This window comes from Stenella coeruleoalba, assembly GCF_951394435.1.
Source record: "Stenella coeruleoalba genome assembly, chromosome: 2".
Classification (NCBI taxonomy): domain Eukaryota; kingdom Metazoa; phylum Chordata; class Mammalia; order Artiodactyla; family Delphinidae; genus Stenella; species Stenella coeruleoalba.
Window position 1 is genome coordinate 44057005 of NC_137147.1, and position 17093 is coordinate 44074097.

Below are 17093 nucleotides of genomic sequence, written 5' to 3' on the forward strand. Positions count from 1 at the left end.
CGCCAGGACCTCGCCTGAGGAAGCTGATGTGCCCAGAGGCAGAGGGCAAGATGGAATGAACCTGGCTCCGCGGATGTCACAGAACACTGCACCAACCAAGCCTGCAGCTGGCCTTCCTGGGCGCTTCTTGCAACGTGATACATTTTTATTACCATTTAGGCCATTTTAAAGTGAGGTTTTTCTCCCCCCCCGCCCCCCCGCAAAAACATCCTGATTCAAAAAGGGGACTATATTAAAACTGGATATTCACTAAAACTGTGGGGTTTTATTTACATGGACATTCTATGAAGGGAGATATTTTTAGTCTGTTTTGTTCTTTGTGATATCACATCTGTTACACCCAATATGGAACAAAGCAAACACTACGTAACAATTTTTTGAATGAATAAAGGAATAACATTTTCTTTTGCACCCCGATTATCTAGATCTGACCATTTTCCTTCTGAAATACATTATGTATGTTAATACACATACTTTACAAAAGTTAATTACTGTACATATTATAGTTAATATAGCAAATATAACAAATAACAAGTAACGACAATTATGTTCAGATTTTTAATGATAGCTTTTCAAGCTGGCTGTATGAAAACTACAATCTCACCAGAAGCATTGTGCAAGGCAAATTTTTTGGCCACAATTAAATGTTATATATGATGATAATGGGTGTTTTTCTAGAAACAACATACTGATTAATAGTACTTACGCCAAGAAATATGTTTTTGGAAGAGTCGAATCCGGCTGCGAATATGCGTGCTGTGTACGGTTCGTTCCTGTCACAGACTACCCTGCAGGCAAACCTGGATATGGTGCTCTGTGTAATCTGCGCTTCGTCGTTGTTCTGACTGCCAGAAATTGTGTCTGTAACGACGAAGTCAATAGGGCTTTCTGTTGATCTGCCCACCTAAATAAATCAAATTATACTCAGGATCTACTTGCAAAATAGGATGTCACCACATTCATCACATGAAATGAGTGTTCAGGATCCTTTAACATTCATTATCTCTACTATGAAGGTCGGAATTTAATGAAAAAAATCTTCAGTCTGCTCCTTTTCTTGTTTAAGGGAGATGTTATGGTAACCAACCATAAGATTTTAAATGTTAAGAATAACCCAATTTTCTATTCTAGAGGAAAATAGATCTCAATCCAAACAGGTTTCTGATCAGGTAGAAACATTACTTATTACTTTCATAGAAAATCATTTTTTTTTTCTTGTATTTCCAGGTGGGAAAACCCCCAAGATTTTAAAGGAAGCCAGCCAACATAAGCCCTATTTCCGCCACTCTTGCCCAGCTCCAGGGACTGGTTTTCCACACTAAGTGAATCCACCAGTGACTCATGGCACAGAGGGAGAACAAGCCCTACCTCAGACATGAGACCCCAATGCCTATTTCTGTCACTCAGCGTAAATGAGAGTGACGTAAAGGGCTATACAGGTCAGCTCAAAGTTTGAGATGCAGTCATATGAAAGATTTAAAAAGCTGATCCTAACATTTCAATTTTGGATTTAAAAAAAAACTGTCCTGGGAAAGTCTAAAAAGTGGCCAATAATATTTTATTGGCTTACTTTCCTTGGTAAGATTTAAATGCTGCCAGAAAGAATATATTTCATTAGCATGATCTTAGAGTTCTAACAAAGCTTTTCATATTCACTAAATCCAAATAAGACAGGTACTGCTGTGTCCTGTGAACTGGGAAGTATTTGTTTACAGGTAAGGAAATCCTCACAACAAAACATTAAACCGTCTATGTAATGATGTTCTATGAATCTCTAAGTAGGAAACAGTGATAAATGTTATATATGCCAAAGATACGTCTTAAACTAAAATAATTTATATGTAAACAAATCATTTCTTGTTAAATATGATATTAATGTTCTCTCCTAACAAGTGACTTTGATTCTGAAATTGTCAATGGAAGGAACAGACAGAACCCCCAGTGTGTACGTATAAGGCCTCCAAAGTCAATTTCCCAGGTATCTTTATCCTGATCTCAAAATTCCATCTAAAACATAAGCAGTGTAGTACTTTTTTGTCCAAATGAATAAAGGTGAAATAAATATAACAAAATGTATATATCTTGCATCATTTAGGTCTGTTTGCTTTGGAACAATATTAAATTTATTTTGTAAATCTCACATACACATTTTCATGCACAGACTATCTCTGTTAAACCAACAAACAGACATCTATTTCTTTTGTTTTTTACAACTCCTAATTTCTTGTCCTATTGAAATGTGCCTGGAATAAACTAAACCATGGGGTTCACTGAAACTTATCACCTTGAATAGATGCCTATTGCCTGAACATACAGGTTTAGAAAACATGTAACTTGTTAAAAAATGCAACATAAAACTTGAATTAGAGAGATTATAAAATCATATCATACGATTGATCTTTCTAAAGCTGCAGAACCTTCCCTCTGCTAGATTCATTCAAAAGCTGGATGTGTGACTCAGAAGCTCTACTGATTCAGACTGCTGAATGTTTTTAAACCTTTTTTTAAAGCTACTCTCTTTTTCAAGTATATAATACAGTATTATTAACTGCAATCGCCATGCTGTATATTACATCGGAGAACTTACTCATCTTACAGCCAGAAGTTTGTACTGTTCGACCAATATCTCCCCAATTCCATGTGCCCCCCTACCCGCTCCAGCCCCTGGTAACTACTCTCTGTTTTTATGATTTTGATTTTTGTTTTTTAGATTCTACATGTGAGTGATATTACACATCTGTCTTTTTCTGTTTATTTCACTTTAGGTTTTTTTTTTTTTTAATTAGAAAAGTAAGATACTCTGCAAAATATTTCACAAATATAGGAAAGTATACAGGAGACTACTCCAAACTCAGAAACAAATCTGTCCTGAACCTCGATTCCAATGAAGACTTAGGAGTAAAATGTGAGAAGTTCTAAAATTGCCTGGTCACCACACAAAACCCAGAGCTCCTCACACAGACACAGGCTATGATCTAATTTCTGTCACCTCCGTGGAAGAGGGCGAAGACTCTTCAAACTCTGTTCAAAGCTCAAAGCTAAAACCATGCTCCAGCAGAATGTCACACAACCACTCCTTGTCTATAGAGATTACTCTCTTCAAGAAAGGCCATTCTGATTTCATCCCAATGTATTAAATTAATGTCTTGATGAATCAACTGAAATTGCCTGTAAAACATGACATTTTATTCCAACTGGAACATACTGCTAAGATCAATTATTTCAAGACATGATACTTAACCTGACTGGTCATTTAATATTTGTTTATCAAGTCACTTCCACTTAAATCTAACCTGTAGAGTGTTAGCGTATTTCTATACTTTAGGACACAAACCTCATGTTGCTTTTGTCAAGAAAAAAAAAATCTAAGCCACTTTCCTAATGAAACCTCACCCAATGTGGAAGACTTGGAGCCTGTCCTTTCTTTTGACTATTGGATCAACTCTACGTTATTTTAAGGGTAGTCATGTGGACCAGGCATGATGTATCTGAATTTCATCTGATGTTCACATAGTAGCCATTGGGAGAATTTTACTCCCTGCTGCTGACGGATATGCATATATACAGCATCATTTGGCACTTTCAGCTGCGTACATATATGAGAAAAGTCTGGGTTTACCTGGTTGTCAGTCAAAGTCAGCACAGGTAAAATGGTGTGAAAGCACCCAAAAGGTCCTCCTTCACCTTTCCTGGACCAGTCCTACCCTCGTCCCTGCATCTGTAACCTTATTTTCTCACTTCCCTCCTATGACAAGGATGAGTTGTTGCTGCTCCTATCCATGACCAATCTCTCCACGCGTGCTTGGCATCCCACTCTTCTCCCCTTTCCAAGGATTTTACTCCTGAAATGATCAATTTCTCTCTATTACTGGATCACACTGTCAGCTATCAAACATCTTTTTGGTTAGTTTTTAAAATTTCAACTTGTCACTTAATAGCTTTTAAAAATATAACAAAAATGAGTATTAGAAGAATGATCATCTGCATGGATGTTTCAGGAATGCCAAACTGCTATTACAAGGTTCCAAACGCGTTCCTTCTCGATTTCCTTACTTGTCTCCTCCTGCACCGTTAACAGACATTTCACTGCTTGGCTGGGCAGTTTGAATAGCACCGTTCTAGACTCGTCTCTCATCTTTGAAAATGTTTTCCTTTGCTTGAGAGCACCTCTCGAACTATAGCCCCATTTCTCGGATTCATTTAATGGCAATACTTCCGGAAAAACCTGCCACCAGTTACTACCCCCTGCTTCCTTACTCATCCCCGTGACCCATTCTGAAGCCACTCCAACTCTCAGCACGGCTCTACTGAAACCCCGCTTGCTGAGGTTTCCAGGGCTTACATGTCCTGGTATATCTGTACCTGGTATTAAGTTAATGAAACCTTTCCAGGCTAGTTGGCCAACAGCCCCTTTCCCTTCCCCTTCTGTTCTCTCCCCCACGTAACCTCACCAAATCCCATTTTAGCCCCAAAGCCCTGATCTCTCCCTGAGCTTCAGATTAGCAGACCCAATCTCCACGTGGATCTCTAATAAGCATCTCACATGTAACATGTTTCAAATGTTACACTGGATCCTCTTCAACCCCTAGGTTCCCTATGTCAGTGACTGGCACCCAATTTGCTCAAGCTAAAAAATCAATACCCAAGAATCACCCTGGATTTTTCCTCCACACCCACATTTAACCTCGTGTAAATTCTATCAACTCTTCCTCCAAAATGCATCTTCAGTCCCTGCACGTTTCCCCACCTTAGTTCTAGCTGCCCTCAGCTCTTACTTGGATTGCTCTGCCTTAGACTCCAAACTGGTGTCCCTGTTTTCACACTTGCCTCCTACATTTTTCTCTAGACAGTAGTTGGAGATATCGTAACAAAATATAAGTTGGATTTTCTCTCTCCCTTGCTTAAATTCCTCCAACAAACTCCTAGAATAAAACCCAAAGTCTTTACTTGGCCTAAAGGCCCCTTACTCTCCCGGCTTCTGCCTACCTCTCCGAGTTCATCTCATGTCACCTCCATCTTCCTTCGCTCTGCTCCCGCCTTGGGGCCCTGGCACTGCTGGCTTATCTGTGGTCTCTTTGCCTCGTCTAGAATATATGCTCCATGAGAGGGGAGCTGTCTACCTCCAGTGACTAGATGAGCATCTGACACAGTAGGTGCTCAAGAAATGAAATGATGAATGGAGGATTATGACAGTGAGCTTGAACCCTGTGAGCCTGTGAGCCACAAAAACACACGAGTACAATGTTTTAGGAAATAATTATTAAAATATTCTTTAACATTTTTCTCAACTAAATAGATGCTAATGAAATGTTACCATCTAGAACTACTATAAACTAAAAAAAAAAAAAAAAAAAAAAAAAAACCCAAACCATAAAAACCAAACATAAGGCATTGCAGCACTTAGGTCTGAAGCATATGAAACTGAGAAACCAGAGGGGGAAATGACTGCTAACTCTGGTTTCAGGACCTGCTTAGTTTCCTTAACGCCCCAAGATCAGAATCGTCTTTGCCTTTGATTCCTTTTCTAAACTATATTCTTCTTTATATTTTACTTTCTCAATACCTACGCTCTTTTCTCTTTCCTTTATTTACCCCTATTCTAGAAAATAATTACTAAGATCTTATTCTGGCTATATTAACTCAGATTTTGTTAATCTTAACCCATCTCCTAAATTTAGATCTAGGTTTGACCTTCTCAGGCACTAGTACTTCCGAGTTCTGAGCCTATTATCTGATTCCACTGTGGGAAATGCAGCACAAGGCCCTGTTTTTGGTTCATTCTGATGTTCTGCTTTTAAATGCTCAATTAACCTACAAATCGTTTTAATGGGTAATGGCTAAAATGAACAGCCCTCAACACCAAGGTCCATACTTGAGAAATATGAATGCTGCAGTGCTGTTGCTCAGTGATTTTTGTCAGTGGTAGGTTTTAGACATGTCAACTTGTTAAAAGGAGGAAAAAATTAAAACAAGCTTGATTTTTCAGGGCCTTCTAAGAGTTGCTTAATTCTACTCTGCTTAGAGTGATCTGACATTAATCCTCCAATATGTCCAGTTAGCCTGCAAAAGGAATCAGATTATTTTAGTAAAAATAACAAATGGGTTATGTTTTCTTCATACGTCTATAAATTCCTTTTGAATGATCGTGCCTTATTTAAAGTTACTGAGTAGGTACTATGTATAGAATGGAGAACTCAGGAGACCTAAACCTTTAGTTCTGCCACTAATGCCATCTTTGCCCTTAGGTTAAGTTACCTTTTCTTTCAAAGACACAGATTTCTCAGTTATAAAATTAAGAGGTCAGTATAGTAAAAACTGGTATATTTCTCAGTGTGGTCCATGAACCTCTGAGGGTCCTTGAGGCCTTTTTAAGGGGCCAGGTCCATGAAGCCATGGTTTCATAATATGAACCATAATATGATGGTTTCATAATAAATATGAAGATGCTGACATTTGCTCTGATGGTGATAAAACAATGATGTGCCTTAGCGGGAATCAAAGCAGCGGCACCGAACTATACTGATGGTCACCGTGTTCCTCACCGCCCTGCATTTGCAGTTAAAGAAACTGCTGATTTCATAGGGGGTGAGGGTGGGGGAGGGATATGCATGCTTTGATGAAGCAGTAAAAAATTATTAATTTTATTAAATCTTGAGTCTTTTAATATTCTGTGTGATGAAATGGGAGGTATGCATAAAGCATTTAGAAGTTCAAATCAGTCTGGAGCTTCCTCAAAAAAAAATAATTAAAAATAAAACTACCATGTGACCCAGCAAACCTACTTCAGGGTATTTATCCAAAAGAACTGAAATCAAGGTCTCGAAGCAGTATCTGCTGCCCATGTTCACTGCAGCATTATTCACAATAGCCAAGATATGGAAGCAACCGAGGTGTCTATTAATGGGTGAGTGGAGAAAGAGAAAGCGGCATATACATACAATGGAATACTCTTCAGCCTTAAAAAGAAGGAAATCCTGTCACATGCGATAATATGGATGAATTTAGAGGACATTATGCTAGGTGAAATCAGCCAATCACAGAAGGCCGAATCCAACTACATGAGGTATCTAAAACAGTCAAACTCACAGAAACAGAGTGTAGAATGGTGGTTGCCAGGGGCTGCGGGGACAGGGAAATGGGAGATGTTGTTCAATAGGCATAGAGTTTCAGTTACACAAGATGTTCGGGTAAGTTCTAGAGATGTGTTGTACAACAGTTAAAATAGTTAAATACTGTATCATGCACTTAAAAATTTGTCAAGAGGATAGATCTCATGTTAAGTGTTCTTACCACAATAAGTGGGGAAAAAAGAGAACTAACATGAAGCTGAAAAAATCCAGCTAAATCTTTAATTCATTCTGCATTAGGTGAGAAGGAAGAGAGCGAACAATTTGAGTAGAATGTGACTGCACAATAGTGAAGAACACACCATTTCTGTCACAACATGTCACTGAAGAATAGCAATGAAACAAACTTGCAACCACAGTAACTTGTTGATTTTAAGTGGTAAAAAAATGTCCTACCAACAACTGTAAAATTTTCTGGATTTATGTTTTTAGTACTGAGAATCTTCTACCCATGTAACACATTAGTAAAAAATCTTATATATTCAAGATGTATAACTTTGGAAAGTATTAAAGAAAGAAATTATTACAGAGTTCCATAAAAATATCAACAAGGAAGCATATGCAGATGTTTATCTACGGAGAGCTTTTTCTTTGGGAGAATGAGAAGGAAAAAAACATTTACAATATTATAAAATGGAATGGCATGAAGAGTAAAACCACTGTTAATAATGTGTCTAAATACCACACATGTTACTTTTGATGCACTTAAGTAACTATGCCTGTATCTCTGACTGCGACTCACCTTACCCATCTATGTATCTATCCATCTATGTATCTATATAGGATTGTTCAGGTTTTTTAAATAGCTAACACATTCACAAGGTTCAAAGATAAAAAAGCATGGAATACCTCCCTGGATACCACCCTGCCCAGTTCTCTTCCCCACAAAAACCACTGCTCTATTAGTAACGTCTTGTTTATCCTTTTGGAGACTTTTCAAGCATATAAGCATATCTAAATCATTTAACTGTACTAACTTGCTATCTAATAATTAATATGCTATTTAATATGTTTAATAACATTAATTTATTAACATTAAGTAACCTTAGTTGAATATAATACTATCAAAGCCTCAATATATTTAATCATTAATTTTAATTCATTAAATATGTTTGGAGCTCTTTTTGTGACTGTATGAGGCTGTGAGCTTTTCCTAGTTCTGCTGTACAGCCTTGGAGGCCTCCACTGCATGGCTGTACCTGAGTTTACTTAACTGGTCCTCTATTAAGAGACATTTAGGTTGTTTGCAATCTTATACCACGAAACCACGCTGCAAGCAATAAGTTGGTAAAAATGTCATTTTGGATGTATACAGGGGTATCTCGGGGGTAAATCTCTAGAAAGAGGAGAGCTTTAGAAAGAAAAGCTGAGTCAGAGTGCAAGCACTGTGTATTTTTCATAGGTATTTCCAAGTCACTGCCCCATAGAGGTCAGACTAATTTATAGGATGTAGGAGAGCATCTGCTTCCCCACACCTCTGACAAAACCTTTTGGATTTCTGCCAATCTGGTAAGTGAAAAATGGTACCTCTGTGTGATCTGAATTCACATTTCTGTTTTTATAAGCGAGGCTGAGCAGGTTTTCTTATTTTTCAGAACTATTTATCGCCCCCCCCACCTTTTTCTGCCCCCACCACATGGCTGGCGGGATCTTATTTCCCCGACCAGGGATTGAACCTGGGCCCCAGCAGTGAAAGCGCCAAGTCCTAACCACTGGATCGCCAGGGAGTTCCCTATTTCCCCTTTTTGATGTATCTACGATACTTTTTTTACATTTGTTTCAACATCATTTAATAATTTAACTCTCCATATAGAAACGCAAAGCCTCCTGGTTGAATCTGTGTTTGCTTTTTCCCTTTATTAGCCTTAATTTTAATTTCCTGTTGTTTTAAAGTACCAAATCTTGAACAGACTCACAGACATAGAAAACAAACTTGTTACCAAGGGGGAAAGCAGGGGGAGGGATAAAATAGGAGTTTGGAATTAACATATATATGCTACTATATATAAAACAGATAACCAACAAAGACCTACTGTATAGCACAGGGAACTATACTCAATACCTCGTAATAACTTATAATGGAAAAGAATATGAAAAAAGAATATATTTCTGTGTGTATATACATGTATAACTGAATCACTTTGCTGTATACCTGAACCTAACACAACATTGTAAATCAACTATACTTCAATTAAAAAAAAAAGTACCAAATCTTGGATATATTATTAATTCCCTTCTTTTTAAATTAATTGATAATTTTTTCCTGTATTATTTCCTTCCTTCTGCTTTCTTTTGATGTGTTTCTGGACTTTCAATTATATACCACTAAAACTATTCTTGAGCCTGTCCTTTCTTTTTTTGAAATTTTTATTGGAGTATAGTTTATTTCTATAGGACATTCCATCTGAAAGCAGCAGAATACACTTTCTTCTCAAGTGCACATGGACATTCTCCAGGATAGATCACGTCTTGGGTCACAAATCAAGCCTCAGTAAATTTAAGAAAATTGAAATCACATCAGGCATCTTTTCTAATCACAACACTATGAGATTAGAAATCAATTACAGGAAAAAAACTGTAAAAAACACTAACACATGGAGGCTAAACAACATGTTACTAAACAGCCAATGGATAAATGAAGAAATCAAAGAGGAAATCAAAAAAAATACCTAAAGACAAATGACAATGAAAACACAACAATCTAAAACCTATGGGATGCAGCAAAAGCAGTTCTAAGAGGGAAGTTTACAGCAATACTATCTTACCTCAGGAAACAAGAAAAATCTCAAATAAACAACCTGACCTTACACCTAAAGCAACTAGAGAACAAACAAAACCTAAAGTTAGTAGAAGGAAAGAAATCATAAAGATCAGAGCAGAAATAAATGAAATAGAAACAAAGAAAACAATAGCAAAGATCAATGAAACTAAAAGGTGGTTCTTTGAGAAGATAAACAAAATTGATAAGCCTTTAGCCAGACTCATCAAGAAAAAAAGGGAGAGGGCTCAAATCAGTAAAATTAGAAATGAAGAAGAAGAAGTTAAAACGGACACCACAGAAATATAGAGGATCATAAAAGACTACTACAAGCAACTCTATGCCAATAAAATGGACAACCTGGAAGAAATGGACAAATTCTTAGAAAGGTACAACCTTCGAAGACTGATCCAGGAAGAAACAGAAAGTATGAACAGACTAATCACAAGTACTGAAATTGAAACTGATTAAAAAACTCCCAACAAACAAAAGTCCAGGACCAGATGGCTTCACAGGGGAAATCTATCAAACGTTTAGAGAAGAGTGAACACCTATCCTTCTCAAACTGTCCTCTACTTTCTTACTGTCATTTTTTAAAAGGAACTTTTTCTGATCAATGTTTAGTTCCTTGAGTTTCTTCCTTCCTCCCAAATAATAAAAGCACTTAAAGGTTTTTACATTTTCTTCCGAATACAACATCAGTCACATCTCATGAGTTATGCTATTAAATGTTTCCACAGTTATTTTTTAAAAGGCCTATAATTGTAGTTTTGATGTCCTCTTTGGTTCAAGTGTTATTCAGGAAGTATTTTGAACATGTTAACTTTTAAAAGTAGCTGGCTCTAAAAATGTTTGTTCTTGTTTTTAGAGTCTCTTTTTTATTGCACTGAGATCTGAGAATGTAGTCTTTATAATTTCTTTCTGCATTTGTAGAATTAAGTGTTTTCTTAGTCTTTTGAAAACCAAATAGGAACAATTTAAATATTATCCTCACCTTTTTCCCCTTGGACATCACCAAACACTACTGTGCTAGAAGTTCTGACTACATATCAAAATAGAGAATCGAAGGAAAAATGTGCTAAAAGTTTCCATGGAAAAAAGAAAGATGTTACCTGAAACATATCCGTATCTTTATCATGTGTGTACTCGACCACCACAGTCTGATTCCTTGACAGAGTGTACGATATGCTGTGTTGACCTTTGCAGCTGATAGCCTAATAATGAAATAAAAAATATAAAAATTTGTTAGAATTTCATTTCAACAACTTACCACAATTCTGTTTATAGTTAAGAGACATCACTTTACCAGCAAAACCCCAACACAAGCCAGCATTTTCCTAATGGTCAGAGCCTGTCCCTGCTGTGCCCTGAATTACAGAGGAGCCAGCAGTCATAATACTGGGTTTATCAAATATTCATCCTTAATATGAACAATATTTTACTTAAGCCAAATCAAAGTTAACTCACTAGTTTCCAAGACCTGATTTAATCATAGTCCTAGAAAAACATACTTTCTCCATGTTACCTTAACTCAGTGACAGAATTTTCAGACTAATATGATTTAAAATTTAATTTATTTCACATTGAAACGGATAAGTCAGAAACATTTTGTAATAGTATTTTTCCTACATGATGGAGATTATGAGAGTAAACAAATCATTGAAAAAAAGTAAAATTCTATAAAAACTTCCATATAATAATGCACTATTTTAGCCAATGATAATCATACTTATACTCTGTTCTACATCTTATTGAAAACTTGTATAAGCACTTGCTTAACCCAGATATTTATTGAGTTAATAAATAAGGTAGCTAAGTTAGTTTTATCGCCTTTATTTTTAGACTAGACTAAAGCTAATAGTCTTTTTCAAAGAATCCAGAAACCAATAATATGATGATGTTCTTATTTCCTCCATAGTGATATATTGCAACCCATTTTACGTTGCGGTCACATACTTTAAAATTTCCAAATTAACAAAGAAGTTTATTTAAATTATACTCCAAATTATTTCAATTACCCTGTCCGTTCAACTTTAACCTATCTTCATTTCCATTCTTTTACATTACGTATAATAAATAAAACTTTAATAAGCCTATCTATTAAACATTTATTGAACAATCACACTGTATGAAGACCAAGAAAGACTAAGACAGCATTTGGAAGTAGCTGGACATACATACAGCACCTAATGAAAATGTACTCTGAACATTTATATTTGACTAATATAATTGCTTAGAGTAATAAATAGTACAACATTCCAAATCAGCTTTGAAGTTAGCCTGGTTAATCTCATGGTTCTTCAATCATCTGCCCTCAGGAACTGCATGGTTGAAATGATGCTTTATTGTACATGCTTCACTAAGATAATGCAAGTATTAGAAATGATAATTATTTATACAGTTAATATGATTAGGAAGCTAAAAAGAATACTTCTTAGACTACTCAACTCCAGTAACAAATATAATCTGAAATTTTTATTGGTCTGAGTCACATAAATTCAGTGGTACTGATATAAGTGACATTTTTTGAAAGTCGAATTAATAAAGAATTATTTCCAGTTTAAGGTAAGTGGATGCTTGTTTATCTTCATAGATAAGTAAAAAAACCCACTTAAAAATAATTTTATTAAACTCAAACTTACAAAACTGATAACTAGGGGGGTGATTATTTGTACAATAACTTATTTTACAGTTCCTTAAAAAGTATCTGTTGCACTTAAGAGTTTTCCATTTACAAGTGCACCAACTCAAACACAACTTTCTTGGCACACACACTACACAAAATAAGAATGTCTGTAGTTTGCCAATTATCTGCAAAAGAAGGAGTTAACAAGTGTCAGAACAGAACACCTTTAAAAAAGTTAGACATTTTTGTATGATGGTACCCTCTTAAGTACTGTGTTTCTCAAACTTCCACCAAGGTTGCCTTAACTGGAAGAGAGTTGTGTGAGCCCCTAGACATGTCTGGGAGAGCAATCTAGAAGTGAAGCTTCTCACGCTTGAAACATCTTACCTTGAAATTAGTCTAAATTTTGTATTCTACTCCTTAACATGCCTGTAGTTTTAACATTTAAACATTTTCAATATTTAAACAAGTTTGCTGGGAAATCAATGCCCCAGGAAGGTCTGCTGTGCTCACCCCACGACCTAGTGCAGCTTCCATGCCACTCTGGGAAGCCCCAGAAATATGCATTTTACAGGCCCTAAGTTGCCCAATTCTTCTAGAGTGTTTTGTTCTAAAACTACGCTTGTGGCCCAGACTATCATAAGGATGAATAAGACTATTTATAGGGAGAGCGAGCCCAGTGCCATACCTGGGAACCGCCCAGAGCCAAGGGAGCACAAAGACCTTGGCCAGCCCCTGCCCGGCCGCCCTCAACAGGGAAGAAAGCGTGGGGACCCCGAGGCCTTGAACGCCGGATCCAGGTGACCTTGAATGTTGAGCCCATTTAAGGACAAATTACAATTTCAAACTTCCGCCAGTTTTTGAAACGTGGTTTAAACGTGGATCGGCAGAGTTAGGAAAGGTGAACCCTTTGAAGGATAAGAAAACACATTTTCTGAGACTTTTTGAATAGGAACATCTTAACTATGCGCTACATTTTAGAAACCTCTGGATTTGGGGAAGATGGAGAAGTGGGAACAGAGATCCTACAGGGAGAAACAAGGCCCAGAAGATGGAGGGGGCTCTGAGCAGCAGGTGATGAACTCCCCTGTGGCAGGACGGCTGAGGAACTTCAGAATCGGTGTGACCCACCAAAGTCACTTCCAGTCCGGCGGTGGTCTCCCTCTGTGAGTGCTAAGCTGGGAGGGGAGGCCCTCCTGCAAAGAGGCCAACAGTCTGCACCCACAGCGGGGAGAAGCATGGAGATGAGCTGGCCCCAGAAGACTGGGATTTAAGCCAGGACTGGGGTTTGGAGCCAAAGGGGGCAGTTGAAACCCAGGCCACCTCCAGGCTCCTCAGAAATAAATGGAGAGGCGCCCACTTCCCTTTGATGCCATGAATTAGGGCTCACATGATCTTGTTTGTGCATTAAAGTCTACAGTGGGGCCAGATTTGGGGGATTTGGAGGAAGGTAAGAGGAGAGTTTAAGCTTGACCTCAATTTTTGCTTTCCATCTGCCAAGTGTATGAGGCATTAAGCTTCTTTGGGGTTAGAAGTATCAATTTTTCAGCAATAATTTTAATATTTAAAATATGGCTCTTGGAAATACAGCTTCTAGTAAATTACAGATTCACTGACTTGAGTCGATCATTTCAGGTTATTTTGGAAATAAACGTCTCCCCAAGGCACTAAGTTGCTTTGAAATCTATTTCTGAAATATCAGAAAGGAGAGTAGGTAAGGCCTTCTCTTGGCACTCACTGGAGTTCAGTACCAACACAACTACTGTAACATAGTGAGATTCCACTACGCTAGTTCAAATACGGAGACCGAGCGCTTTAAAATGGTAAGGAGAGCTAGCCCAACCAACTTGCCTAGCAGACAATACTGATTGGCCATATTTGCTTTCCTACTGTGATGAGAAGCCAGGGTTGCTGACTCCCTCTTATGTCGCTACCATGCTCAAAGGCAGGTCTGGTCTTCGGTGGTCTCCACCCCCGGCGGTGAGGGCGTGGCAGGCTTTCAAGGAAAGTCAGATGAGTGAATGGACTGCAACGGATTCAAGATGAGACTTGGAGCTTCTTTCCTCGGGTCTTCTCAACCTCTCCCTTACCTTTCACCAGCAACGGTACCAACGCTGACACCCTCAGCTCAAATTTATTACGTGTGAATTTTATGGGGTTAAAAATATCAGGATTGGACAATTACCAGTTAGACACAATTACAGATCCAGAGAAGGAAAGATTCCAACTTTATCCGGTTTAGGAAGTTCAGCACTGCCCCACCCAGGTGCCCAAACCAAGGCCCTTTCTGAGCCAGGACACTGTCTTCCCAGTTGAGGATGCTTTCTTAGGGTCACTCTACTTGTGCCACAGGCGCGGCTCAGCTGAGCCATTCTCTGTCATTCAGGGGAACAGCTAGAACTGGTTGTCCTTGTTCAACTTCAACTAACTGACAGAGTCCTCCAAGCCTCCAGACTTTAAAACAAACATGGTTCACAAGGTCTGCAGCATTTTCTTCCTCTTATAAACCCCTATGTACATACATAAGGCACTTAAAAAGATATATAATACGTAATGATACCAGAAAGGCAATCCTGCAAGATGCATAATGAGATAGGTACATGTATTCATGGAAGTCAAAGAGCTTTCAATCAATTATTAAAAGTATAAGTAAAATACTCTAATCTTTTATTAAGAAACTGTGGGGTTAGTGTTCAATCACAAAGTAAAAAAGGGAGAAAGCCCGATCAGAAACTAATTGGCTTCTAGAAAATACTAACTTATTACAGTTATGAGTTGGCTCATTTAATTCAAGCTCCATAAGGCTGCTAAGTGAGCCTTTATCAACTGTGTAGGGAGAGAAAATGGAATTCATCACCAAGGCAGACATCGTTGGTTGCCTACCTAATGCCCTTCACCCTGCTAGCTGAGCTGGCTGCCCATGACAATGCCTGAAAAGGAAAAGAGCAGCTCTCCCAGCCTCCTCTGAAGTGAGCATGTGGAAAGGTGACCCAATCCTGACTGGCGGGACTTTGGAGAAATCTGGTGTGGAGCTCCTGGAATGGGAGACATCAAGAAAGATACTTTCCTTTCTCTGTTAATAGAAGAAATGAATGATGATTAAGGGGTATCTGGAGCTGAGGCGGCCATCAGGCAACAGTAAAGGAAGGTCAAAAGACTCTCAGAGAAGCAAACTGGGCCCCAACATCTTTGAGTTGAACCAAATCGGAAACTGTCTGCCCCTGACTACTTCTGTGAGAAAAATGAGGGGTTTTAGGGTGCTTTGGGTTGGGTATTTTGCTACTTGCAGTGTAAAGCATCATTACATTGTTCAGTCCAAACTTTTTCTCCTCCTGGGTTTCCTCTTTTAGTCAATAGTGTAACCATATTCCAATCACTCATACTTAAAACCTCCGTGTCATCTCTCGGCCCTCTCTTGCCACTGTTGTCCAGATACAGTTAATTATTACCGTCATACTTAAAATCTAATCATGAGTCAAAGCCAAGCTCACCGATTTTACTGCCTTAAGGCACAAATCAAATACAAAGTAGAATAAACAATGTGCCACATTTCACTTTTTCTCCTCAAATACAAAGTAGTTGTTGGGCAACCAGTAATTACAAAGCTGATTTATTCCCCAAAGGAGTTTTACAACCAGCTCCTTTATAGCCCATAACTTTCTACTTTGGAGATTATTAGGTGTAATCTAATTCATCTTCCCTTGACCCTGGGCTGCCCTCAGTAACTTGCTTGACCCACAGAATGCAGCAGAAGTGACAGACGGGACTTGGAGGCTTGCAGCTTCCCCTTGCTGCCCTCAAACACTTGCTCTTGGAGTTCTGAGCTGCCATATAAGACACCTAACTACTTGGAAGCCACCACACGACAAGAAGCCCAAGCTACGAGGAGGGCCTTGGAGACTGAAATGCCACGTGGGGAGAAGGAGGCCACGGAGAAGCAAGACCCAGACATGTGAGTGAAGGAGCCACCTTGGAAATGGACCCTCCAGTTGCCCCAGCATTTGCCACGTGGACCAGAGACACTGCCATGGGAGCTCTTCCCAAATTCCTGACCCACAAAATTATCAACAAAATCAAATGTTTTTTGCTAAGCCACTAAGTGTTGCAGTAGTTAGCTACACAACTAAAGACGACTGGACCAATCCGTTTTCAAGGCCTACTGGCGCCAGAGCCTCTTTTCTGTCTTATCTGACTTATCACGTAAGTCATCACGGTGATTTGTGTGTTCACCTTCCCTGTGCCCCAGGGCACGGTACAGGTATAGGTAGCACGGTGCCTTCACAGAGAGCAGGGGCTGTGCTTCTGATGGCACTCTCATGAGGTCCTGAATGCATATGAAGAGGCTGTCTGTGGTTAGAGCAAGTATATATTTTTACTGTGATAATCTTCAGTTGTCGGATGACTGAGAAGAAAATTTTGTATTAGTATTTAAAATTAATATTTATAGATCAACATATAAAAGGCACCTGTAAAGCATTCAAAGCCTTTCAGAGAAGACAAAGCATGTCACATGGACAACTTTTAGTCCTTACACATTTGGAGCAGGAATAGAAGAGATACTAGGAAGACAGGAGAAGAAAAC

The 17093-nt window shown here is 38.4% G+C and overlaps 1 protein-coding gene across 1 annotated transcript in view; it reads right to left on the minus strand.

Moving 5' to 3' along the window:
* The window catches only part of PELI2 (pellino E3 ubiquitin protein ligase family member 2), a 208911-nt gene that overhangs the window by 23597 nt on the left and 168221 nt on the right, over positions 1-17093 (minus strand). Inside the window, exons 3-4 of the mRNA XM_079913650.1 lie at positions 10998-11099; positions 707-904 (exon numbers count right to left, since the gene is read on the minus strand). Of these exons, the coding sequence (XP_079769776.1) occupies positions 707-904; positions 10998-11099 (300 nt within the window). The remainder of the gene's footprint in view (positions 1-706; positions 905-10997; positions 11100-17093) is intronic.